The sequence below is a fragment of the Larus michahellis genome, chromosome 9 (genome assembly GCF_964199755.1).
Source record: "Larus michahellis chromosome 9, bLarMic1.1, whole genome shotgun sequence".
Classification (NCBI taxonomy): Eukaryota; Metazoa; Chordata; class Aves; order Charadriiformes; family Laridae; genus Larus; species Larus michahellis.
In genome coordinates, this window is record NC_133904.1 from 16,804,999 (window position 1) to 16,830,949 (window position 25,951).

General features: G+C 38.1%; 1 protein-coding gene across 3 annotated transcripts in view; it reads right to left on the reverse strand.

Annotated features, from left to right (window-relative positions):
- Positions 1 to 25,951, reverse strand: part of THSD4 (thrombospondin type 1 domain containing 4) — a 302,857-nt gene that overhangs the window by 67,361 nt on the left and 209,545 nt on the right. For all 3 annotated transcript variants that reach the window (XM_074600956.1, XM_074600955.1, XM_074600957.1), the window contains one exon: positions 4,425 to 4,629. In XM_074600956.1, coding sequence (XP_074457057.1) covers positions 4,425 to 4,629 — 205 coding nt within the window. The remainder of the gene's footprint in view (positions 1 to 4,424; positions 4,630 to 25,951) is intronic.

Sequence of the window (25,951 nt, forward strand, 5' to 3'; positions counted from 1 at the left end):
GACAGGACATTACCAGATTCCTTCCAATTAGAATAAGTTCATTACACATGGTAAGTGTATTTCAAAACGAATGCATTTTCAACCATTGTATCTTTTACTCTTGAATTAAGCTGAATTTTAATTTTTATTATTGATACCTTCTTCACATCAGATTCTCTTGCTGTTGAGGCTATGGATATGGATAACAACCAGCTGCTTTGAATTAGGTTCTCAAGACCCAATGTGCAAAAAAGCACCTTCTGAATAATCACCTCAGATTCGTGTCATTTGGTTTTAAAATTTTGCCATTATCCCAAATCCCAATCCCAAAGATGCTGAAGTATTCATACTCAAATCCACACGTTTTGGAGCATAAGTGCTGTAACGAACCGGTCCCACTTAAGGTATTATGGTCATACTTAATTCAGTGGCAAGCTTCCCATTTCAGTGTACGAGAACTGGCCAGCTGACGATTACCAGTGGGATAAGAAGTATGTCTTTGTCTCTTTTCTGTACAAGACTAGCATGTGACAGAAGTACTTTGCCAATGGAAAAGTCTGTCCAAGGTCAGCAGTTCTCTTGACGAAAGGTCTAACGCATCAGCCAGTAAGAAAATACTGCTAAAATATACTTTAAGAAGCAAGTCATTCTGTACATAGCTCAGGACTGTACAGCCTACAGCCTTGTTTACCCTTTGTAGAGTCTAAACCTAAATTGTAATATGTAGGTTTTGCTTTTAACTGTAAAAAAAAATAGTAAATATACAGACTGATTAATACATTTTTAATATTTATTAATAGCCATGATATAGCAGCCCAAAACTGGACTGCCTTCTTTCCAAACACACACACAAGAAAAAATACAAGATGCTTACTTGGGAATTTCTGATCCGCCTTATGGCTCTGTTAGGGGTAGTTCATTTTGTCTCACTAAGAAACACAATGTTGCAGGCCATTCTCAATTTGACTGTTAAAAATTTATTTTCCTTTATCGGATCAACACTCTTCCTACAGTAAAGATCTTCAAGAAACGGAAAACCTAAAAGGATTTTTAGCACTTGGAGGGGAGAGGGGAAGGGAGATGAAAAGATTGTTTGTGCTGTTTGAAATTAATTCATTCAAAACAAGAAAACATAGGCAGAAGAAAACAAAAACATTGTTGTTGAAGTTTTTTAAGGTATACAGAAATAAAATAGTATGGATCACTAGATGCACAAGAAATCTATGATTTCGTAGTTTTTGTGAAAAGTTAATTACAAAGTTACACAAACAACCAGTTGAACGACCATTGAAATAGTTTTATTACAAATCTCCTTTAATATGAATATTCTAATTACCTAGATAATGACTTGTTCCAGAAACACTGAAAGGTTCATATACCACTGTCATGTTTTTCTTTTAACTAAAGTTTATTGTCTTCAAGAGCAAGAACTTAAAAATTTCATTCTGCCATCACTCCAACTGTGCAAAAAACAAAAATGCAGTATTTAAAATTAGCAAACCTTAATGAGCTACCATCATATTCAGCATCATCATTAGAACTGTGCTTTTTATGAGGGTCACAGTTTTGCAACCATGAGCAACAAATTACTAAAAAAAGTTTACAAAAGGAGTATGGAGAAGCTTTCAAATGTCTGGATGACTTTTAGCTGAGTTTGAAACTCTTTGGGTCAGAAACTTCACATTCTTGCCTGCTTTTTCCATCACCTCCTGATTTTACAGAAATACATCTTGTGAAAACACACTTCCCTGATTACTTATTTGCTTAGTATTTTCGATAAAGCAGTGAAAAAGTGTGGAGCTTTGTAAAAATTGTTTAATGAAGCCACATGGAACTCAAGACAGTCTCCTGAACAGAGACAAGCAAGGTAGCTCAGATTCCCAGAAACATCTGCTGTCATCTTCTATCAAAAAAATTTTAGTGACCTTGAGCTGACTTATAATTTTGCATCGAAGCAACCATAAAATGTGCAAAGTGAAAGGAAACCCCAAAGCAGCTAACGTGCGCTCCTCGCAACAAGAAGGCTGTTGCTTAGGAGCTGCTCCAATGGCTGCAGCTGGACTATGACAGAACAGGGACCTGAAACCTCCGTTTGGCAAAGCACTCAACTATGTGCTTAAAGGAATGCTGCTGGGTTGTTTTTCTTGTTGCTGCTGCAGCATAAGGATAAGCTTAGGATTTTTTTTAATGTATTTGTAAAGTTCAAGGTGCCTGCTTATTACCATAAGCATAGAGAAACCAGTCCGTACCAGAGCTGAGTTTTCAGGCTTCCCAGCTCTAACAGGGATATGTGCTCTATAAAAATGTGCGTGTCTAAATTTTGAACGCTATTTTATCAGTGAGAAATCCAGGACCACCAATATGCCAAAAAACATCTCCCAATTACCATTTCACTTGGCTAATAAACTGCTCGATAAACCTTTCTCTAGTTTCAGTTTTCTGATCTGTTAGAACATGTTCATTCCTGCCCCAGTGCAACTCACCTGCCTCAAGAAACTGTAACAGTGTAAGCAGAGAGCCTGGAGTCCTTCTAGCTGGAACTACAGTCTCAAGAATTCCTAACAGGGGAGGGAGCTGGCAAATTTAGCAGACTAAATCCATACCAGCAGCTTTAAAATGAAACATATGAAATGGATAAAAAGAAAAAAGAAAGAAAGAAACAGTGATAGCATAAACCAAGAGCTCAGGGGATAAGGAGATAAGGAGTAGCATGGGAAAGGAAAACTTTGCCACTTTCCCATACATGCCATCAGCCCGGTTATTTTTAAGCAAAAAATCTTACTCTTTTTCTGTCCTGCCCATTCCAAAAATGTTCAAGTGGCTCAGGACATTTTAACATAGTTAAGGGATTTTTTCTGCCAGCTGTTTTCAGATGCTGGCATATAAATCTGACAGAAAAATTACATTCAACATTTTATATATTAGTAACATGGCTGCCTTCACTGTCCGGCCAAGTAAGCTGTGTTCTCACTCATTTCGTACCGAATGTACAAGTATCTATGGAAGCTCTTTAGATAGAATTATTGGTTTATTTCATCATCAAACAAGTTAGTGTTGATGGACACTATTCAAACTGATCACATGAAAAAGTGAAAGCCAGGTGTGTATAATGTGTCAAAAATATATCTGGATGAAACCAGGACAAATTAGAACTGGTAAGATCACCCTACAAGAGGTCAGGAACATTTGATTTTCTTGGACTGTATGTAGCTTATATTATTGCTTTACTTTTGAAGAATCACTTTTTTGGTAAAATTATGGAGTTCACATTACGGATCAGACTGTTCCTGATAACAAACTCCAATCTACAGGCAAATGTTTCTGTAGAACTCATTACAGCTCCAGCAGGAATTAAGGAGAAGAAAGCAGAAAAGAGGAGAGAAGCAATTTAATAACGAGGATTTTCCTTTCTTGCTGGACCAGTAGCTGAGATACTTACCAGACAGAAGTGAGATAAGGCAGCTGTCAAACAAGAATACCGGGATCCGAAACTTCCAGTACAGCTAGACAGTTCTAGTAGTAATTACACCAAGCTAGCAAGAAAGGCCGTAAGTACCTCCATTGTTATTGTTTGCTATGGTAATTTTAAAGACGGATCTAAGGAGAAATTAAAGTGCGAGGGGCAGGTCTTACAAATCTTAACTGACTTTCCTCTCTCCAGTCCACTCAGCAGAATTGGCTCCAAAACAGAAGCACAAATGTAGGCAAACTGATGGCTTTCTAACCTGGGAACACCAGAGGTTACAATAGGGAATGGCACACAAAATGCACACAAGACAGACATAGATTTGCAGAAATTCCACATCATCTCTAATTTGCAGCATGCTAGACAGATCTAGAAATCTATCACAAGATGCTATGACATTAAATACAAACATTCCAGGATTCTCTATGTTTTTGAATGAAGGACCTGCTTCAGAATACACAATTGTACAAATGACCCTGCATTCTGCAGATACCACCCCAATATCACATTATCTCAATACAATTTTTATATACTTTCACTTTAAAAGAATCGAAATTTTTAGGTACTCAGAAGACACTCTTTTCTCCTCAAGCAGCCTCGGTACACTTTACATAAATGAGCATGCCGCTTGGCTGGATTCTTGACCGCTCAGAGAAGGTTAACGATGTGAGAAGCGTAATCACCACAGTGGAACAACTAGTAGGAACCACCAAAGCCAAGTCAGACGGACAGGGAAAGATGGTAACAGGTCTACGGTGTTCGTCATGCGAGATCAACCCAGAATTATAAACTGCCAGTTAGTTCTGATCGCAATGCCTATTTAATGATTCCACCACCCCCCAACCACCACCCCCCGCTTTCTTTTCCTCTCTTCTTCTTGACATCTATTTCACACTGCTTAAGTGGCTTTTCCTGGCATAACCTCCACGCCGTTGCACAAGCACACAAACAGTGCTTCATTCACTGAGATGCAACTTACCCAAATAGTTGTTGCTCTTTGACATCTCAGTAATGTTGATTTTAGTAGCTCCTTCGGGAATTTCCACTATCTTGTGGTAGCCGAGATTTGTTAGCGTGTGTTTGAAAACTCCGGACACAACCTTGCAAGCAGTGTTGTCCCCTCCGCATATTCCACACTTGTCAATCACCTTGTCTGAACCCAAATAGTCGTCACAGCCAATGCTCTGCAAAATAAAATAAGATTTCTTTTTACAAGATCTTACAACTGCAGACTTCAGCCGTAACAACCAGGGACAGTATGACTTTCAGAGAAGATTCCATCCTGAACAGATTTTGTGTATTAGCATTTCAGCAATTTCTTCCCTTGTTTTTCCGTATGCAAAAAGGCAATAAAAACCAGAGGGTTCACAGACACAGGGATTTCAAGATAGCCGACAGGTTTTTACAGCCTGTTACCCAACATACAAGAATACACTAAAGAACTAAAGAACACTAATGCATTGATCATTGCTGACTACACCGTCCTTGGCTGAAAGAAAAGAATCTCTTAACATCTTTCCTGTAGCTGCTAGTCAGAAAAGAGGTGAAGAGTTATGATTTTCTTATGATCCAAAAATGGGCTTTTTACAAAAGCAGAAGTTGTGTTGTCTTAATCTCCTCTAAAAATGAGCACTGAGCCTATTCTCACCAAAGGGGGTTTCTAAAAAGTCTTTATAGACTGTACTGTTATAGAAGTGATCCTACTGTTCACGGAGCAGAAAATCTTCAACCCACTCAGTAACACCCGCTTGGACAGTTTAAAAAAAAAAATTGAATAGTTTTTAAAAAATTAGTTTTAAAAATTGGAATAATTTAAAATAATGTAAATTAAAGGGTAGAAAAAATGTTAAAGATTTGACATAAACAAGAAAAAAAAAATCTTCCGCGGTTATTGAGCTTTAGAAGTTCACATATTGTAGAGGCCATCCCCTCCCTTACAGAAACATTTCTGTTCTTTGACCTTGTTCTTTTGTATTTACAGACTTTAAAAAACATTTATGATGAAAGCTTAACATATATCTATATGATTAACTGGCACATGCAAAAAAGAACTTCTCATTCTCACTCAGATAAGAATAAAGTATTCCATGAGTCAGTAGAACAGAAGCCTATCACATATTTTATGAAACGTAGTAATTTGATGGAAAATGTACAGAATAAATGACATTGTTCTATTATTTCAAATTGTCAAAAATACTTGCAAATTCTTGTTGAAAAAATGGTTAATTATTGTTTTATGGTCTTTCCTGGAAGGAAACATCCAAGTAGGAAGGGAAAGAAAAAGAATTTTTTGATACCACCAGCTAACAACACAGGGAGTATCTTCAGCCTTGGCATCACTGTATTTCTCTCCTATTCCCAATATGAACGCTTGGCCCTTGCTGTGAAAAATGTTCTAAACTGCAAGCCAGAGCCTGCTTAGTTCCAATGTAAATATTTAACACCCAACATCTTTTTTTATGACTATCCAAGAAACACAGGCAAAACCATCTAACTCATCACTGCCAGGATCACATGCAGCTTGATGATGATACCTGTTTGTAGTCACAAAGCAAGAGAATGAAGGAGATTCCCGAGCACTCTGTGTTTCATGGTGGGATAACCTGGTAACTAAAAGTCTGTTTCATGCTATCAAGTCTAGTGTGAGCAGATCGTTGCATGATTTCAAGATTTTGGATTCAAATAGAAACACTTGGTTTAACATCTTGCATTTGCATCGCTTGACTGAAATCTTCAAATCATGTATGAGTTCAATTTTTGGTTTTGCCTCAAAATAAGTTTTATTACTAACAAAGTAATATGCTTGCTTAAACATAGGAATTGAAAGTGTCACTATACCAAATCATGCAATACGATGTCAGACCTGCTAAAATAATCTGAAAAATGTGAGCAATCTAAGTTTAAGACAGCTGGGCCCAATGACTCATTAATCTCTATACTAGTCCTCCTTGAAGGATATTTTGCTGAGAGTATTTACACTTTCTCTACCATATATTTTTTGGATGGAAATGTCGTAGTACGTAGCATCAGTCTATGTTATACCGTGATTTTCAGAAAATTTCCACTGCCAGCAAGTTGTTTTATGGAGGGAATCCTTTCAAGTATGAGGTGTTATACAATATGAATTCCTAGTCTAAAAGTTTAATGGTGTTTTCCATCACTACTGAGTCCCAGACAGGTTAATACAATTTTCTTCCTCTTAGCAAGTAAAAGAGAATAGAGAAAAGTGTGTTTTATTCATTGAGACCGTAATGCAGAACTGCTGTGGTCAGTCTGAACAGAACTACTTCTCACAGAAGAAACACAACCAAGCAGTACAAATGGGATTCCTTTGTAGGGAATAAATATCAAACCTGTTTTAAACTCACATGTCTGTCTTAGTCAAATATTGACTGACATACAAAACAGCTGTCAATCTTTGGCTGTACTATTTGGAATTCTTCTCATATAGGATAAAAGGAGCCTGTGTCACAAAAAGTGACTGTGATGTTTAAATGCTCTTTCACAGAAATGACTGAGAAAGATACTCAGAACGAGTCACTGGAGACAAGGACCTAATAATTTGAAACCAACAGCTGACAATGAGGAAAAAAGCCACAGAACCACAGGTATATAAATAAGATACATATTAAGATAACAAATAAATAACACAAGATAAATAACATAATAAATACAATAAACATTAAGATATAAATAAACTGGGGCTTCCATGGAAATTATGTGCTTTAAAGATGAACATTGCATAGGTCTCAGAAGAGGAGGCCAGTTATAACTAATACACTCTAGAAAACCTTGACATTTGCTTAATACAGTTTAGGCAGGCATATAAAAATGCCTATGTACTCTCTAATATTTCCAGATCCAGCAACGATATCATATAGGAAGCCTGCGTCCCACATGTTCTATGGGACTCTCCCTTTCTAACTAGCTTTCTAGCACAGACAGGTCACAACATATTGGATCAGACACCTGTTATGGGTCCAGGACTCAATACTTAAGATGTCCTGGGCCTTGGTCCAGAGTAATTTGGGGAAGATGAAAGAAACACCTTTCTGGCAAGCTGATTCTGTTTCTTTCTGCTTTTAAACAGATGCTTGAAGCTGTGCTGAGATTTGTAACGGTAGTCATCCTTTTAGAACTAGGCTAGTAAGCAGAAATCACCCAAATTAAACAAAAATGTAGAATCCATGCAACTGTAATGAACTGATAATTCGGCAATTTTTTTTTTTTCTGTTATGACTATAGATTTAAGAAGTATCACCTTGCTACTTGGCTAATGTACATTTATATAAAAATACAAACCAACTTCTAAGTTCTCTCAGGCTGTGGTATTCATTACATTTAAGCATTGTATACACAGCAAACATAAATCCCCTTATCACATTGCCTAATACACTGTGATACACCAGCAAGAAAAAATGGTGTTACGGTAAGAAGTGATACAAACTGGAATCCACTGTGAGTGTTCCTTCTGATAACTACTGTTGGAACGTAAGTAAGTCTTAACTATGTCAATAGATATAAAGATCAGAAGCTTTGCTAGAAAAGCAAGTAGGTCTGAAATCTCAGATAGTCTTCTTGTATAACCCTGGAACTTTGAGATGTCAAGTGGGTGCCAAATACATTAACACCCAATTTAACAGCCCAGTACACTCTCACAATGGTGAAAGGTGGCCTCGGTCAATGAAGAATTCACAGCTGTTTTTCATCATGTAATACACATTTAAGGAATCCAAAAGCAGATGTCACTTTTCGAGCCACATCACACACAACATTCCTGCTGTGAATGTAGAAATACTAGGATTGTGAATACAAGATGAATGAGAAGACAAAGGTGAACGCATTCTGCCCATCAAAAGGATTTTGGACAGGACTACTGCAAGCTGTTCCTTGGCTATCGATATGAGGAGATCTAGAACACAGCTGTCCCTTTAAAACACTTTCTTGCAAAGTGTTGTTTCTTAGAAGAGGTACATTGGACTTGCACTACCTATACATCTTCTGTATTGCTCAACTATTTTTGCAAAGTGGTTCAAGAAACTCTTTTAAGTTACAAGTTAGCATGAAAGACCCTGTTCAAAAATTACAGCCAACTGTATGCCAAAATTAATCTAAATAAAAACTCTTGAGAGAAACAAGGGACAACATGGATGAAATACTCAGTGGTGGACTTAATAGGGATTTAAGAATATGTATACAATAGAATGGGCCTAGTGCCAGGCATTTGAAAACATGAAGTGCTGATCCTTGAAATGGGAAACAGATGTTACAATCCCAATAGTAAAAGATTCTATTAAAAATTGCAATCTATGTGGCAGAGTGTCATAAATAATAAAACACGACAATAACTTGCTTCCATTGCTTTAGCTGCATTGTGTTATCAGGTAGGAAAGCCACAGTTCTGAGTTGTGGTATATTAACACCATTAACTTCAAAAATCAGTTATATTGACAGGTAGTTAGCTGAAAGTTGTATTACATGAGTAATTTGGAGTCTGGGCACCCACAGGGCCAGAAGGTAGAAGAATATCCTGTTTACTGGAAGTCATACTCAAGTATAAGTCAAAAACTCTACGAAAAGGGTCAGGGACAGGTATGGATGTAGCAGAACTGATCCACCTGCTAAAGAAATGTTAGGCAGGGTAACAGGAGAAGAGTAATCAAGCACGAGTAATCAAGCAAGGTGCATGGCCTAAAACACCACTACAGAAGTTAAGTGGGTAGCAGAATAATCCCTGGCTACTGGTGGGAGACCTGCTTTAACACTGTACAGATTAATTATTTGCTGCATTTAAGGAACAAGAAAAGTAAGATCCTCCAACTCTCACATCAGCTGTTTTGAGCCTCTTTGCCTTCTAAGCATCCAGATACCTGAGTAGAAACTAATACAAATACTCCGTGGTTTACATTACAAAAATACTATGTCAGGATAAGAAAATCTGCATATTGACACAGAACTACCAAAGCAAATAGGTAATACCTATACATATCCTTGTCACATTATTTAATTTTGAAAATAGAAAAACAGATTTAAAAGAAAAAAGACATCCTGTAAGCATGTCTAGATGCTTCTCTATTAATATTTAGCTCTCACTTGCTGTTACCTAGTTTCATTGGTACTGTTAGCAGCTATAAAATTGAATAGATTAGTCTCAATAACATATTATGTAAATCTGAAAAGAGATCTAGAATGCTGATTGTGCGGCATACAGAGAATGAGATTCAAGCATTAACAGAATAAGAACTATTTTTATGCAGTCTGACACCTAAGCCAGAGAATATACAGTCATTAGATGTATATACGAAGGGCAAGCAAGAAGCAGAACAGATTATTTACCCAGAGGTAAAATACTCTACAGAAACTTTTCACAGGTACCTCACAAGGACTTTAAATTAACAAGCAAGGATTAAGACCCAACCAGGATACATGACTCTCGAGAAATTCAACAGAGGGCACATCCTCTCCTAACAGTGACTGCAAGAAATAAAGTAGCCTGCCTACATTCTTAAGCCTTTAACAAAGACCATTTGATAAAGTATTCTGAAATTCTACCAGATAAGAGATTTGAGGGTTTTGATGTAGGAATACCAGCTGATAATTCAAAAAAGCAGTACTATCATATACAACACCTAGCTGGCATTATCAAATAAGTCACCCTTACAGTAAAATTATTTTCTTCCTGCCTTTTTTTCCTGGAATATCTATAAAAAGGTCTAAAAAGACTAAATATTGAGGCAGTAACACTACCATTCAAACTCTTCATGAAACTTGTCAGACTTCATTTAAAACAAGCCATCTACAGAATTAATTCAGAATGATCATGAATTTTTGAGAAGATATTTACTAGGACTCATTTAGGATTTTGCAAAATTTATATTTAGTTTCTCATTGACATTCAGATGAGGAAGATGGGATGAATGGATTCTAACTATATATCTTTTTTAATTAGGTATCACAGGCTCTGATCCAAATGTCAGGAGTCTGGCATTTCCAGTATTCATATTGTAAATCGGCACATACTACGCTATAAAGGAATATCACTTTACCCCAAGCTATACACTGTAATATAACAATTCTCCCACAGAATTATGCTAATAATTAGTACTGCAACATCTTCTGAGGTTGTGTTGGCTGTGTGGTGCTATACAACAACAATTTAGTGCTTTCGTTTGCCACTAGCTTAATTTTGAATTTGTCAGAGAAACTGAAGTTCCAGTTGTCCATAACAGTGTCAGCGGAAACTGCCTCTTCCAAGTCTTCCTCTCTTGGTTTTCCTCTTGAGCAAGACCTCCAAGGTCCCCAGACACATGCCTAACTGAAGTCCATAGAAGAAAAGGTCTCTACACTTACCTAATCCCTCCTTTCAAAATAAATGAAATAAACTATGGCATCTCTGAGAACAATGAAGAAGAAAAAGAACTGTAAAAAAGGGGGAAATGTAACAAATGTTCTTAGTGTCATTTTGCCTTTCCCTTAACTCTAAAATTTCCTGAACATATTTATTAGGTCTCCCAAAAAAAAAAAAAAAAAAAAAAAGCAAAGCTCATTCAAGCATAAAGAAATCATTCCCAAAATCTAAAGCTGAAGCTGAAAGTCCGGAAAGATGTCATAATAAGCTAGAAATACAGCAACAATTTAACAGAAAAAGGAAATATTAGAGCCACTTAGGGTAAAATTAAAAGGTGATAAAAGCATGTAAACAGGAAGACAATTCTTCCATCATTCTTGATCTTTTCTACCAAATGCTGGAGCCTTAACTTTTTAACTAACCCTTGTTCTACATTGTTCATTGTTTTGCTGTTAAGAAAATCATCTTAGACCTTCTTTCATCCCCACTTTAATAAACAGCTTCCTATATTCTAGACAAATTTCTAAGGTAGACTGAGCTTTTCTTGCCATGTCAGGTATCTTCTCCATATACAGTCTGATGTTTTTACTTCCCAAACCTGTCAAACAGAAATGGGAAGACGTAATCTTAGTAATTCAACCAGTAGTGAAATGGACACAATTGAACTTGCACATTAGAAATTCAGTGTTGTCCCCAGGAGACGTAAGTGAGGTAACCATTTGGGCGAGATGTAAAACAGCTTCCCAAGAGCTGAGATGCTAACTCAGAGACTTCTTCACTGACCGGGAATATAACTGCATTTTTATAAAAACAGTGCTGCTGTATATTTTTGTAACAGTTTCATTTAAAACCAACTTATCTATAAGAGAAATCAGCTCCTGTTTTGGGACAACATACAAAGCACTTCATCAGCAAGCCAAGGAAGAGATCTGATGTCCTGGAATTTTCATACTGGTTATGGCCTAAGTATAACCTGGAGATAAGCAGGAATTTGTGGCTGCGTGTGCACAAGCACTTGGAATGGTTGGCAGCTAAACAGCATACAGACAAACCGCATAGAATTTCCTTCTAGAATACAGGCTTGAATTTGAGTTGGCTAGAGGGGAAGCTCCAGATCCTCAAGAGACACTTTTAAGATAAGCAGCAGATAATATACCTTGAATTGGATAGCACTATCGTTAAGTTATTAAAAAGCAGAAAAGTAACTGCATATAATTAGAACCTCTATATTCATCAGAGAAAATTTTGGTTTTATTTGTGCAAAGCACAGAAATGCCCGAGTCAGGGCTTGCTGTTACAGGCACCATTGTACCCAGGCTTTAGAGAGAAGACATTTTCCAAAACCCTGTAAATACATGGCATAGTTGGCGCACCCAGCACCACGAGATGTCACAACACCACATCCCACAGCAGAATACAGCTGCCAGAAACACAGGACAGGACAGGATGTCTGGCAAAGAAAACCTACAACCCACACATACAGATGCAGACTATGAAGCCACCCTCCCAACATCACAGTCCACCATCACTCACAACAAAGTGCCAGCCAACATGGGGACGATAACTGAGCTGTTCAAGAGCCACAAATCAGTCACCCATGGACATGGTCAGGAGAAGGGGGTGAATAAGCAGCCGCCTTTTCAGATTGTTTTTAAATCTGGAAGGATAAGGTTGCTCGAACAACCTGCAGTCACACTGGAGGTCTGTGGGAGAACCCCAAATTCCTTCTGGATGCAAGTCCCAGACCATGCCTCCATTATACCACTATTTTTACTTGGTTTCCCATATTCAGATTTAAAGCTGCTATTGACGTGTCATTCCTCAAGAAAATTGTTTTGCAAGTGGAACCAAGTTAGAAACTCTGTTGATGCAGAAACCAGGAAAAAAGTCTCATTTTCCCTAGCATTGCAGGGCCAACATAGCTATGGGAACGTGAGACTAATTTCTTTCTGGTTTGTGCATCAACTGAATTCTTAACTAGACTCCAATTGTAGAACAATGACCTGTAGGAATGACACTTCAATGCAGCTTAACTACATTTCTACTGCTCTTCTAATAACTCATATTTTCTGCTTCTGCAAACATACAGTGAACAATATAAATTTCTCCATTATAAATTACAGAAAAAACATTGACAAACACTTTCTAGAAAGCTCTCCTGGAAGGAGATTTTTGTATTTCAGAATACGCTGTACAGATTTCAACTAAGTTCACTGAAATCTGTAGGAATCTTTGCAGCTGAAAAAGGTGTTAGGAGGCACAGTCATCCACAGAGCTCCTGCTCTCGGTGCTCTCTCAATCCTGAGAACACGTTATTGCATACTGCTGGTATTACTCATTTTGCCACTTTTTACACTATAAGCAACATCTTGTTTCTTGCTGCATCAGGGGAGGGGGAGCAGAATCAATTCAATCGCAATTATCCCTTTCTACTACCGTTACTACCTCCTCCTGTTGCTGCTCGTTGATATACTACTTATATTCTTCAGGGCACTAACAACTCAACAGCACTTTTTCCTTTTCTTTTGGCTGCTAACATATGCTTAATTTCAAATGGATACAGAATACCGGCTGATCTAGTTACCAGAGTTCAGTAATCCTTTTGAAGATGTACCCGGTCATTTGTGTTTACAGAAAATACTGGAATCCCACCATTCAAATTGACCGCAAATGCTTAGAGAAATGGCTGAGGTAAAGGGAGGAAGACAAAGAGGAAAAATGTAAAAGAGAGCCCAGACACAGGCTAATTAAACTGCAGTTTCTTCTTTGTGAATGTAATTCTCCTAATATTTGTTCAACTTAATGTATCAGTGAAGTAAACACTGTTGGTTGTTTTTTGGCTTTGTTTTATTTTAATTTCTCACCTTAAATGCTTGAACAGATCATTGGAAACATTTAACAGTCATTACTTTTCCTAAACATACTATTCATTTCCTTTGTGCATTTTGCTCAAGATGGACAAGGCATTTATTGTCTTGTTAAATCTTCACTTTCATTTCTAGTTAACAGCATTTTGGTATTACTTAGAGGCTCTGTAATTCTTTTAAACTGACATTATTTGGAAAGCCCAGAATAGAGGAAATTAAAATGACTGAATTCAACAACTGTACTTTGCAATGTCCACTATACCATGATTCTAAGAACACATACTGCAAAGTTTTTATTGCATTACCATAATTGAATTTTATTTATTGGCTTTGGGAAGCATCAGCTTTTCTGTTCTCTCAAACCTATGGGCAAATTCTGAGCATGAAGGTTAGTTTGCTTTCACACAGAGCTCTGCTTTACATATTTCAGCTCAACGCTGAAATGTTGTCATGCAGTATTTGATTCTGAAATTCCACCTCTCTGACCTACCTGATGCAAGGGAGCCCTGTGCATTTTCTGAGGCACTCCTTTGCTGGCAGGCAGACTGTCGTTCAGAATTCAAAAGCCTTTGGGCAGGAGCATGACAGAAGTAAGAGCTCTTAAAAGAAAAAAGCATATACAGATAACATAACTGCTGACAATTAAAAATTACGCATGCTACTTCATGACATTGCATGAATTATTGTTACCAAGCCACTTTTATACAAGGACATTTGGGGTTACAGCATAAGGAGCTTGTCAAATTACTGGCCATCTGGGATTTCACCCCCATGGTATTCCATTGATGTCTTACTCAGGAGAAGTTGCCAGAAGACACAAGCCTGCTCCGTTATACACTTAGAAAGTACTCTGCCCTCCACCTTTACAAGAATTCCTTGTTTTTTCTCCTCAGTCCCTAAATGGATTCTTCTTTCTCCTTCCCAATCAAAAACCATGCAGTGATGAAGTCAGTCACAGCATAAAGCTGCTCAGCTCCAAAAGCTGGTAATTCATTTTCTCACCAGCAGTTAGTTGTATGCAGTGTCCAACTCTCCTTCCTTTAAATATTCCAGATCTCCTCATGATGTAACATCTAGTGGATACTAGATTTATTTTTTTTTTTTAGCTCCCTTGTGGAGCAATTATGCTAAAAGATGGTGCATTACCTTCACATAAAACATCTCTACTCAGTGACTGTGGTCTAGACACATGCATCTGAGTGAATGAAGTGGGTTCTTGAGCCAAGAATATGCAGGGGGCTTTAAAAGGATTAGTAAGAATGTTTTCTTCTGGATCTCTTCTAATCCCCCCCACACACACACATTTAATAAGCATAGTATACGTGCAGTAAGTGGTCAGATATCCAAAAATATCTATTTCATGGAGAAACATATTTGTATTAAAATAGTTACTCTTGATCCAAATCCCACTGAAATCAGTGGAAAGGCTCCCTTTGAAGTCAGTGGGAGTTTGGCCTAGGAATTAGCTCCAGTCTCCAGTGAAATGCCATCTACAAAACATGCAAAAGTATAATTTACTGTTCTTGATCACTAGGAATAGTTTACTGAAATCACAATTTACTTCATGGCCCTTTGTAAGTGTGGAGGATTTTCAACTTGAAGTGGTGGGACTCATTGTCCCACAAATGCAGCATGATTAACGGCCTTTCAGAGCCCTTCACCTCCAACGGTAATTTAGGAGGTCCCCATGGGGACTCTCTGTCTGCATCTAGTCTTATAAGGGTCTCGAACTCTGAAGGAATACAGTGTTGTTCGTTTTCTCAGTTGGTTTATGATTCTACTGTTTAGCTTAAGGTGAAATTTGAGGACTAAACAAACCTCAAGCCCACCAGGACAATTACAAAAAGCTAAATAATATGAAGAAAAAATATTTTAACACTATCACCGATAGCCTTTTTTATTTGGTGGTTGGTTCACAGATACCTTAATTTCTTTCACACTTTTGCCACTGGAAACAATCATTGCTGTTGCAGCCAGAACCAGAAATTTGTTTTATGAATCCCAATTTACCTAAAAGGTTTACCCCGCTCAATGTTACATTCACACCTGCAAACACTGTTATTAACTTTTTAGCAAAGCATTTTGTATGTAAATCTTGTTGTCTGTAATACACAACACTTTTTTTTCCTGTCTGTGACAGGGGCTTCAAGCTAAAGCTGTAAATATTTGCCTTTCTGGGAATTCTCTTACACACTAGTTCCCTCGTTAAGATCTTGCCTTCAAAACTTGAAGAGGCACGCCAGTGTTGCTGTCTCAGAGGTTAGCTGTGTTTTCTCTCGGTAAGTCTGAGCAGCTTCCATATGCATTTTTAGTGATGTTGTCTGTTCCCCTTTCAGTCATCTATTCACAGAACTTGTTTGCAATTTCTGAACCAAAAGTTTGCACATATGCTCCCAAGACCAAACTGCATACCAACTCCTTTATTTGTTATTTACAACATTCTTTCTCACATAAACAGAACTGTAACTACCTACAGGATTTATCTCAGGGATCTCTAAAACTGATACAAGATTTAAACTAATTTAGCAAACACGACACCCACCTTTAATAAAGTATGAAATCTGAACACCAGCTTTGCTGCTTTATCAATCTGTTATTCATCCATCAAATATCCATTTGGGTAAGACAACATCTAGATACACACATGTAATCCATTTTAGCCTTTTGACAAAGCAAGTTATAAGAATGTAATTTTATTAGAGTTCTTCTGATTTGAAGACCCATTTTGAATCAATTCCTTCTGCACTGATGTCACAAAAAGACATCAAGTTTTGTTGGTCCCCAATGCAACACAGAAAATACTGATGCCATTTAACACACAACCTGGAACACAATGGTGGAAGCTAAGAAAAACTGACAGTGAGAATGGGAAGAGCTAGGCAATCACATCCATCACTGAGACTCAATTACACTACAATCGAAAACAGTAAAATTGGGCAAATAATTAGGTTGAATAAGGTCTTGGGAAACTAAACATAAAAGAGAAGCAGAAAGTGAAACCAGAATGGTTTTTGGCTCATTTCAGGTTTCCAGTTCTGGGCCTGAAGCTGCTTAGGTTCAGTTCTAGTTAAGTCAACATCAGCTTAATAGAAGTTGGGTTGGCATGGTTTGGTAACTCAGCCCACATTGCAAAACATGTAAGAATCATATGATGAAAGCAGGCTTACAAAAAGGGCTTTGTCCAGGAAGGCAGATGGGTTCTTTTTCCTGCTTTCTAAACACAGTGTGAGCACCTCGGAGATTTCAGGGCTGCAGCTGCATCCGATAGAGCAGGACTGGCTAGAGATTCTGGCATTGCACTCCCTAGGAAGGTCTCCAGAAACGCTACAACCAGAGCTTGGCAGTTGTAGGATAAAACCTCTTTAGCCTGGTTTCCCAGGCTCTGAACTAGACAAAGCTGAGTTTATTCCCTGTTTCAGATCTTGTGTACCACTCTTGGGAGGTTAGCTGCCCAGGCTCAAGGCTAACTTTCATAATGTCGCCATCCAGCCTTGAACCCACAGAGCTGAGATGCCTCCTGCCCTCCTTTTTCTCCGGAGGTGCTTCTAAAGGACAGGTATACCTGTACCGGATCTTGTACCACCCTGATTCTGACCCTGGTCCTGACCCGCTGGCTTGATTTTCTGGCTTGACATAGGATCGAGATCATCATTAGGGACTGGCCTTGACATCTGGACTGTTGTCTGAGTCTGGCAACCATCAAACCTGCCCTACTTGCTCTGGACCTGGGGACACACACACCCTTTTTGGTAAGGCCACTGTCTGCCTGGTTTGCTGTGATTCTCAGCTCCAGGTTCACCTTCTACCGATCAGCATGTCCTTGTTGCTCCTGACACTGTAGATGAGACTGATCACGTTAGTATCTCTTTTCCCTCTGCCTGTCAAACTGCCCCACTACTCCAAGTTCCAGTCAAAGGAAAAAGATCTCCTGCTTTGAGCAATGCAGCTTGCTTACTAAATAGAAAAAAAGAACCCCCCCAAAGGCAAATTTATATTGCTGTAGATAAGCTAAAACTCTTCAAGTCAAAATAAGCAGAAAATTCACAACTTTAATTTTTCCCCTATCAGTGGGAGTTTGCACGGTGCAGTTGTTACCTACATTTTACTGTTTGTCATGATGTAACACTGCAACCAACAGTAGTTCAAAACCTAGACCGTCTTGAAGCTCCTAGTAATGTGTGATAAGAAGAAAATAAATGGAGAATATATCTGTTCCTGCATGCTTCTACATTCTTCTTAAAGCTAAGGGGAAACACTGGGGTTTTTTTCTTATTAATCTAGGAATGTTAAAAGATTTGACAAAAAAAAATCCTTGAAAGGTTTTAAATTACTAACAAAAGGCTGTATTTAACACTACTGGGAACAAAGGCTTGGTCCCCTCTCAAGCTGGGTGGGGCTATCTGGTGACTATTAGAGCTTGGGGAGCTGAGAAAAAGGGGAACTTACTAATGAAAAGACCTTGTTTTCTGCAATTTAAAAATCCTTAGTAAAGTTCTACATATCATGTAACAAATTGCCATTCAAACCAAATCTGTGATCCACACAAGCTAGCATTCAGGATCTGAGAGTGACCAACAAAGGCATTTCAGCAAGAACTGCAAAAATCATGAAGTAGTAAGACACCACAGTAAAACTAGTTGAGTGTGGCTTTATTCACAGCCATCAAAGCCAATAGTAATAAATTCTTGTGACTTCAGAGATTTCTTGCAGAATACTCATACACTAATTAAGAAGGTAAAGTCTCAGAATAGCAATTAAAAATACTGTAAAATACAATAAATCAAAATCCTCCAATCTCCAAAAAAAATGTAACTAATTTCTGTCACAGAAATTGAAACTAAATTTTACTATCCTACCTCACCAACTTCTGTCTTATAACAAAATACAAAATTAATAATATTGTCCACAAGGTGGCACTTACAATCCTTGTGAAATCAAAATGTAGAAGGTCCATGCAATAAACAGTTAATTTCTTACACATAAACACAAAGTTTGTATTGCACTTCTTCCCAAATTAGCCTCTGCTATTTTTTTATCAGTAGTATATTCTTAATATTTATCAGTCAATCTAAAGATTTCTTTTGGTTTGGGACGTATTTTAGTCTGAAATAAAATGTTAAGCAAAACTGAAACAAAGGAGAAACTCTCAAACTGATTTTTCTTGCATCATCTGTTCTTGTTTGGAGACCAGGTGGACTTCATTTATCAATCATAAATAAATATTTAAATCCAAATACTGCTGTCTTTCCTCAAAAGGAATTCTCATTGACTTCAAAGTTGACATCAACTGGAAATTTGCCAAGTCACGGGAGTCAGCCTCTTTATGGATTTGACAAGGCAGAACAATGTCAATTCCATGGTCTTCACAATCCAAAATTTACTAACGAATTTAAATGACTTTTGGTTTTAAGTGCATCAAACAGAAGTATATATTCTATTTTTTTCCAATTGCGTATCTTTTTGTGTAAAATTAAATCACTCCCACTGAGGCTGTGGAAATGAGTAGAGAAAAAAACCGATTAGGGAGTACCTGAGAAAATTTTACATATATAAATCTTTGGGACTAGACGGGATGCAACCAAAGGTGCCAATGGATTTGGATGACATCACAGTGAGGTCGTGGTGATCGGTGGCAATGCCCAACGACTGGAAAAAGCAAGTGCCACATCCATCTTCATTAAGGGCAAGAAGGAGGACCTGAGACTCAGTTGCAGGTTGGTCACCTTAATCCCAGTCCTCAGAAAGACCGCAGAGCCAATCCTCCTGAAAGTCATTTCCAAGCACATGAAGGACAAAAAAGTTATTTGGAGAAACAACCATGGGTTTACCAAGGTTAAGTCATGCCTGAGCAAGCTACTGTCTTCTGTGATTAAATAACTAGTTCAGTGGATAAGTGGAGAACAGCGGGTATTTTTTACCTTGACTTTAGCAAGGCCTTTGACACGGTATTCTTAAAGCCAAACCAGAGTAATCCAGACTGGGTAAGTCGACAACAAGGCGGGGGGGAAACCAGCTGGATTGCCAGACTTAAAAGGTAGCGATCACTGCTCCAAAATCCAACTGACAGGCACGTACCAGCGGCATCCCTCTGGGAGGCCTACTGGAGTCAGTACTGTTTAACATTTCTTTAAGGACGTGGACAGTAAGATGAAAGTGTGCTGTCAGCAAATGTACAGGTGATACCAAATTTCAGGGAGCAGGCAAGATATGGGAAGCAGGACTGCTACTTAGAGGGACCTTAACAGGGTGGAGGAAAGGGCAGGCAGGAACCACATGAAGTTCAAATGGAAGTCCTGCAACTCGGCCAGAATAACTCCATGCACCAGAACATGTGCTGGAACTCACAGAAATGCTGCTCATTTAATCCTTTCCCTCTAGGCAGGAGGTACATTAAATTAGTAACAAGAAAGCATGTATTGTTTTGGGATCTGAAAGCTTTGGATCCTCATCTTCTGCAATAAATTTGTGTTAGTGGACTTACTTCCCTAGACAGCCAGTTTCTGACACTTCCACCCCAACTCTTGTTTCTTGCCTTTGATACATCTCTCTCCTCTCCACTAGGGAGGACCCTAGTTTTTCTGTTCCCTCCGCCCCACCCCAAATCTAAGCAAGGCTGCCTACAGATTGGCTAGATGGCTCTCTCCTCAACAGGTGAGGAAGCTGAGGATAACAATACTGGTTTTCTCTGGCCACTGTTAAAACCTTTGACCTCTACATATGAACTCACAGATTTAACTCCTACAGTTAGATGAAGATTATTCCTTTCACTGCTATCCATCCGTGACAGGTATAAAATGACACACCAATGAAGATTTTATGAGTGCTGGAGAGTAATAGCTAGAACATGCCACTACATCCCCTCTCCTGGTGGGATTCCCAGGAAATGTACACCTCATTGACCAGAGCTATTTGTAAATGAGAAGAACAATACAGATTTCCAGGAACTGCTTTCATCTTTGCTGATCCCTGAGGGAGCCAAAATGTATGCACTTCATAGCATTCTAACAAAACAGCAAGCAAATTACACCATACAGCCAGCTTTTTAATTATTTTACTGATGAGGTACTTAACGTGTACAAACAAAAGTGTGAGGTCCAGTGTTGCAAATCCTTCAGCGTAAACAAAACAAGCAGGGTGTTCAACAGCGAGGAGCCATGCCTATACCTGTAGAGCAAGAGATACCTTCAGAAAACTTCCAAAGGCAGAGCACAACAAAGACAGCACAGCCTTCCTGTCTTACTTTAACATCTCACATGTCTTCAAGGTTGCAGCCTAACCCTCATTTGCTTTACAAATCAAAGAAGCAATGTTGAGAATTTACATTCAACCACAGGATAACAAACAACATTCTAACGGCTCTCACTTGATTTGTGGTTAGCTATAACCATAATTTTTACCCAAACATTTGATCCTACTTTGGCTTTCAAATATTTCCTGCTGTCCACAGACCTAATGCTCACAAATCTTTGATGCTATTTACAGCCCTTCACAAACAGATTCTGGTCACATCCAGATGCCGGTCACATCCAGATGCCACCCACTTAATTAATCACAGATTTTCTACCTGCACAATAGCTGTTTTCATTACCTATCTGTGCTTTATATTGAACTTCATTTTGTCAGATAAAATTCAGACAGCAAGAAGAAACAAACTATTCATTTTTGACAACCTTAAGAACCCAGATGACATTTATAGTATCTAGATATGCACCAGTTTAATGAAAAAAAAGCTACTTGCATAAAGACATATAAAGACCCTTTCACTAAGGCATTCAATGGTTTCTTGCTGGCTAGAGAATTACTCGAGAGAAAAAAGGTTTTATTCCTGTTACAATGGAAAAAGTAAAGCCATCCAGGAAAAGTAATCGTGTGAAAAGATGGTCTTAAAGATATCAACTAGTGACAGCTAATAAAAAAGGATTAAAAATCTAAAGCATGCATCTCACATTGATACCTCTGACAGTTAAAAAAACAATTTTGCTTACATTGGTTTTGTTCTAAGGAAAGTTACTATAAATGGGACTTGTAGCTCTCCCACACACAGAACCAATTTAAGGTGTATGAAGTCAAGCTAACTGCCAGTAATACCGCAGGAATAAAGAGCTGAAATAGAAATAGACCATTGCTGGCTATCTCCTTATCGAAGTAAAGATAGCTATTCAATTTTGAGACCTCTACTCTACAAAGAGCTTATTAAAGAAGCTTGTTACTCAAGTGTTTTGAAGAGTCTGTATTAGTAGCGTTCAAGAGTGAAGGAGATTTAAGTTGCCTCATCATAATATATACATTCCACTGGAAACTGGAAAATATATATTGGAGGTGAGTGTAAGGCTTGTAGGCCTTTTTCTTCATTTGATCGTATACAATTCAGTTATCAGCACTCGTTTCTGCCTAGGTTAGAATAAGCCTATCTTAACCATTCAGGAGCCTCCAGGCACTGAATCCAACCACAAGCACATGGCCGTAACACAGGAGGAGACTAATTTCACCGAGCCTGGACCCTAAGGTCAGTCTGTTCACATACCTATCTGCTGCTAGAGCATTCAGAAGCATGTCTAGGGCCCTGGGGCTTCAGTTTTGTGTTTTCACACTTCCAAGCAGATCATATTGCTCACATTCATTAAGCATGGGAACACTGTGATAGAAAAAACAATGAAAAGGTACCTGAATTGAAAGTTTGACTGTTTTTTTCATCTGAACATTACATCTGTAACTGGAAGCTCCATATCCAAAAATGTTCTAATGCTTACGAGGTACAACAGGTTCAAATGGTATTTGCATCTCTAGAATGCACTAATTGCTTTTTCACTTCAGAAAACTTAAAACAAACCACAAGAACAATAAGATTGCTTTAGTCTGAGACCAGACTAAATCTAATCTGAAATAAATATTCCAAATCCCATATAATGAAGAACTCACGTCTGCTTGAATAGATTGATCTGCTGTAAATATGCCAAATTACTTGAGATTATAGATTCAGCAAGAGTAAGCAAACTTTATGCTTCTATTTATACAACTCAACTGGAAGAGCAGAAAATCATTTCAGTATCTAAGGTCAGACACCAACTCCACGCATTGCAGTTCTTGAAGAACAGATTCTTGTTTCCTAGAATCTGTACACAAAGTGTATGTTTATGATGTAGATCATAAGGCTAAGGCCTTCAAAAACGCAAAAGGCTTGAATGTACAAATGTACTGAATCCAATAACAGTGCAGTCTGAAAATACATTAAACAGTTCTTAGAATCTAGCCTAATTTGACCTCGTTGGCAATGACAAGAAACAATTAAATAAAATAATACAGTTTATGTCATTGATGTTAACTCTATGCCTTTTAAAAACACCTCTTATCTCCTCCTATCTAAGTGGCTAAAGCTAATGCATGTGAGCACCACCCTGATTATACCTCAGTATGTTTTTGGCAAGTAGTACTATGCCCATTTCAGCATTAAATGAAAGGTCTCCACAATTCTCTTCAAAAGCTTGATACTTCAGAAAACAAGTGTAAAACTCAATATAACCCATCCAAGGATATGGCTGTTTCCCCAATATAACATACGTACTCCTTGCTGGCCTCGAAAGATTGCATTTTAAGTTTTCTCCTGAACTCTTACAATACCTACCATTATTACATTCTGGTTCATAAACGTCACAAAGAGCGTAAACAAGCAATAACATTTGAAGACAACATCAAGAAGAGCGCTGAATAACACAAGTTATGACACAAGTTTAGAATAGCCTCCTGAGCACTTAGAGGCAAACATTCGCCTCTACCCACACAGCAGTGAGAGCCTCTGCTTCCACAGCAAGTTTTTAATTGTTTGCAGAAAGGTTCTATGGCCTGATGATCTCTGTGATGCTGTTGTTATCCTGCCATGTAGGAACAGGAGACAAAAAAATGGACTGGTAGATTTTCCATTTGAATGATGGAAAAATACAGTCTGTTCCTTCTGAAAAATCAGAAGTGGCAGAGCAGCCACTCCACAATGCAGCAGACATCTCCAATGCCACAGCCTGGAGTGGAATCCTCCATTCAATACAGTTCTATTTTCTCCATCTTTGGTGCTGAACAGCTGTATTTTATCATCCCCATTAACATCCATTTAAACAACATAGGTGATTTTGCACAAATACAAATGCTTTCTCTATTTAAGAAATGATGTACTACATGGAGCTGCAACTGAGATACTTGGAAGGGAATCTTTCAAACTTACAGGTTCAAGTTTTCTACTTTTTAATGAACAAAACAATAGATTACATCCTTGCAAAGCTCTATTTGAGCTTGCAGTCCTGCAATACTAAAATTCTGCCTGTCGTATAGAAAATAACAGCCATTAAAACACAAAAAGGCGGGGTGGGGGGTGGGGGAGGAGCTTATTGCAAATCCCCTGCAAGACAAGTGGCATCTAAACGCACTGGAGCTTTATATACTCCTGTTGACCAGAGTTTAGGAAAGGAGGTGGTGCACCCTAGCTCTGTTACGCGAGTTAAGTACAAAGCCCATTTAATATTCAGCCATTTGGATTTCTGGCTGTACATCAATGCTGTAGGGGAAGGAGATGTGTGAATCCAAAAGGGAGGAGACCACAAGAGCAGAGGATGTGATGGCATAAACCAGCTCCTTCCAAGTGTGCATCTGCATCACAAGTAGCAGAAATAGGAACACCCGTTTCCTATGAATGCAAGCAATACCAAAGAAAATTTATTTGCGGGAGACTCCACACAGCTGCAGATCATGTCTGTTCAGGATCTCATGTGAGCATTTGTCAGACTTTTAAGACTTATCTTGAAAGAGATGATCCTTTGCTCTTCAGCCACCAAGGACTGGATTTAACTAGTGCTTGTTTCTTAACGTGGTGTTACTGTAAACTTTATGCCAAAGTACTATGCTGAGATTCAACAAAGCAAACTTCAGAAATATCCCATCTGATAAAAAGAAAAAATAAAATTTACTATCATGTGAAACATAATCTTACCAGGAACTGTTTCTTCCTTATCTGTATAAGCTGTTCCTTGATCATTTTGCAACCAGGATGCTACAGGTCTGCAACGGGTTCCCTTGGCTCACATTCTTCATTCATGTTGTTTTACTGTTTCTGGGTTTAAAACTGTTCAGCCCAAATAATTTATTGTGTAGATAGTATATTAAACATTGTTTTAAATATGACTGGTTTGTACTGCAGTCAGAAGTTTCCCCTACAGGAATCAGTATACATCATTACACATTTTTTGTGCTCAAACTCTATCAAATAATGAAATTAATGTTTTGAGTTATGTTTCTGCAGCCAGAAACCAGGGAATTTTGTTCTTCATAATTTTTCTGGTTTCCTCTTTGATAAAGTCCAGCTCTTAGGATGCCTATTTTCCTCAAACTGAGTTGTAGACCAAAATCCCTTTTCTAGCCTCTTAAACCTATTCAGCCAACAGGAAAGCAGTTTCTCACAGAAAATGAAAACTTAAGAATGGTCTTTCTAAAGATAATGACATTGAATGTGCTAAGTTCCTTTCTCAATTACCTCTGTATATGATTTCATGAGGTGGCATAGGGGTTAGATTTAGAAGCTTGTATTACTAAAGTTATTCTTGAAACATAAGGATTTTTTTAAGCTGCTACTCAACTAAGCTGTTTTGAACATCTCAAAGTAGATGTGAAAAGTCAAGAAATAGTAGAGGAGACCTCTCTATCACTAAAAATCTAAAATGACTACTTCCAAACCACGGAACATCTATTTGGAGATAGACAGACAACACTTAAAGTGACCTCGACAACACAGACTACATACCAATTTTCCACAACTGTTATTAAGTTCTTTAACTGTTATTAAGTTCAGGACAGTTGTCTCTGTCCTGACACTCCGTCTTCTTCAAGAGCTGGGAAACACAACCAATACTTGCTTTACGAGTAAAATTTGGACACCGGGAAAAAAATGCTCTCCTGTCAGCTTGTACAAAGCAGTTACAGGAAGGGCCTGATTTAAACAAAAAGACTTTCCTTAATGATGCAAGAGAAGATAATCCACAGTTCAGTAAAGTCCAGGTCTTAACTGAGCTTTGCTTGGTCCCTTTTTTCACTCGTCACCATGCCAGTGCTCATCAAAACAAACAAAAAAACCAAACAAACAAAAAACCAGACAACCTTACTGCCAAATTAGACATGGAGCAGTAAAATGCAGCTTATTAACTCATTCTCATGGGTTCTTCATTACAGGATGCGATTTGTTATGTTATGAAGGAAATTAACTAGTCCTTGCCTCCTGAACTATATAGAGTATTATTAAGTGTAGAAGATAGA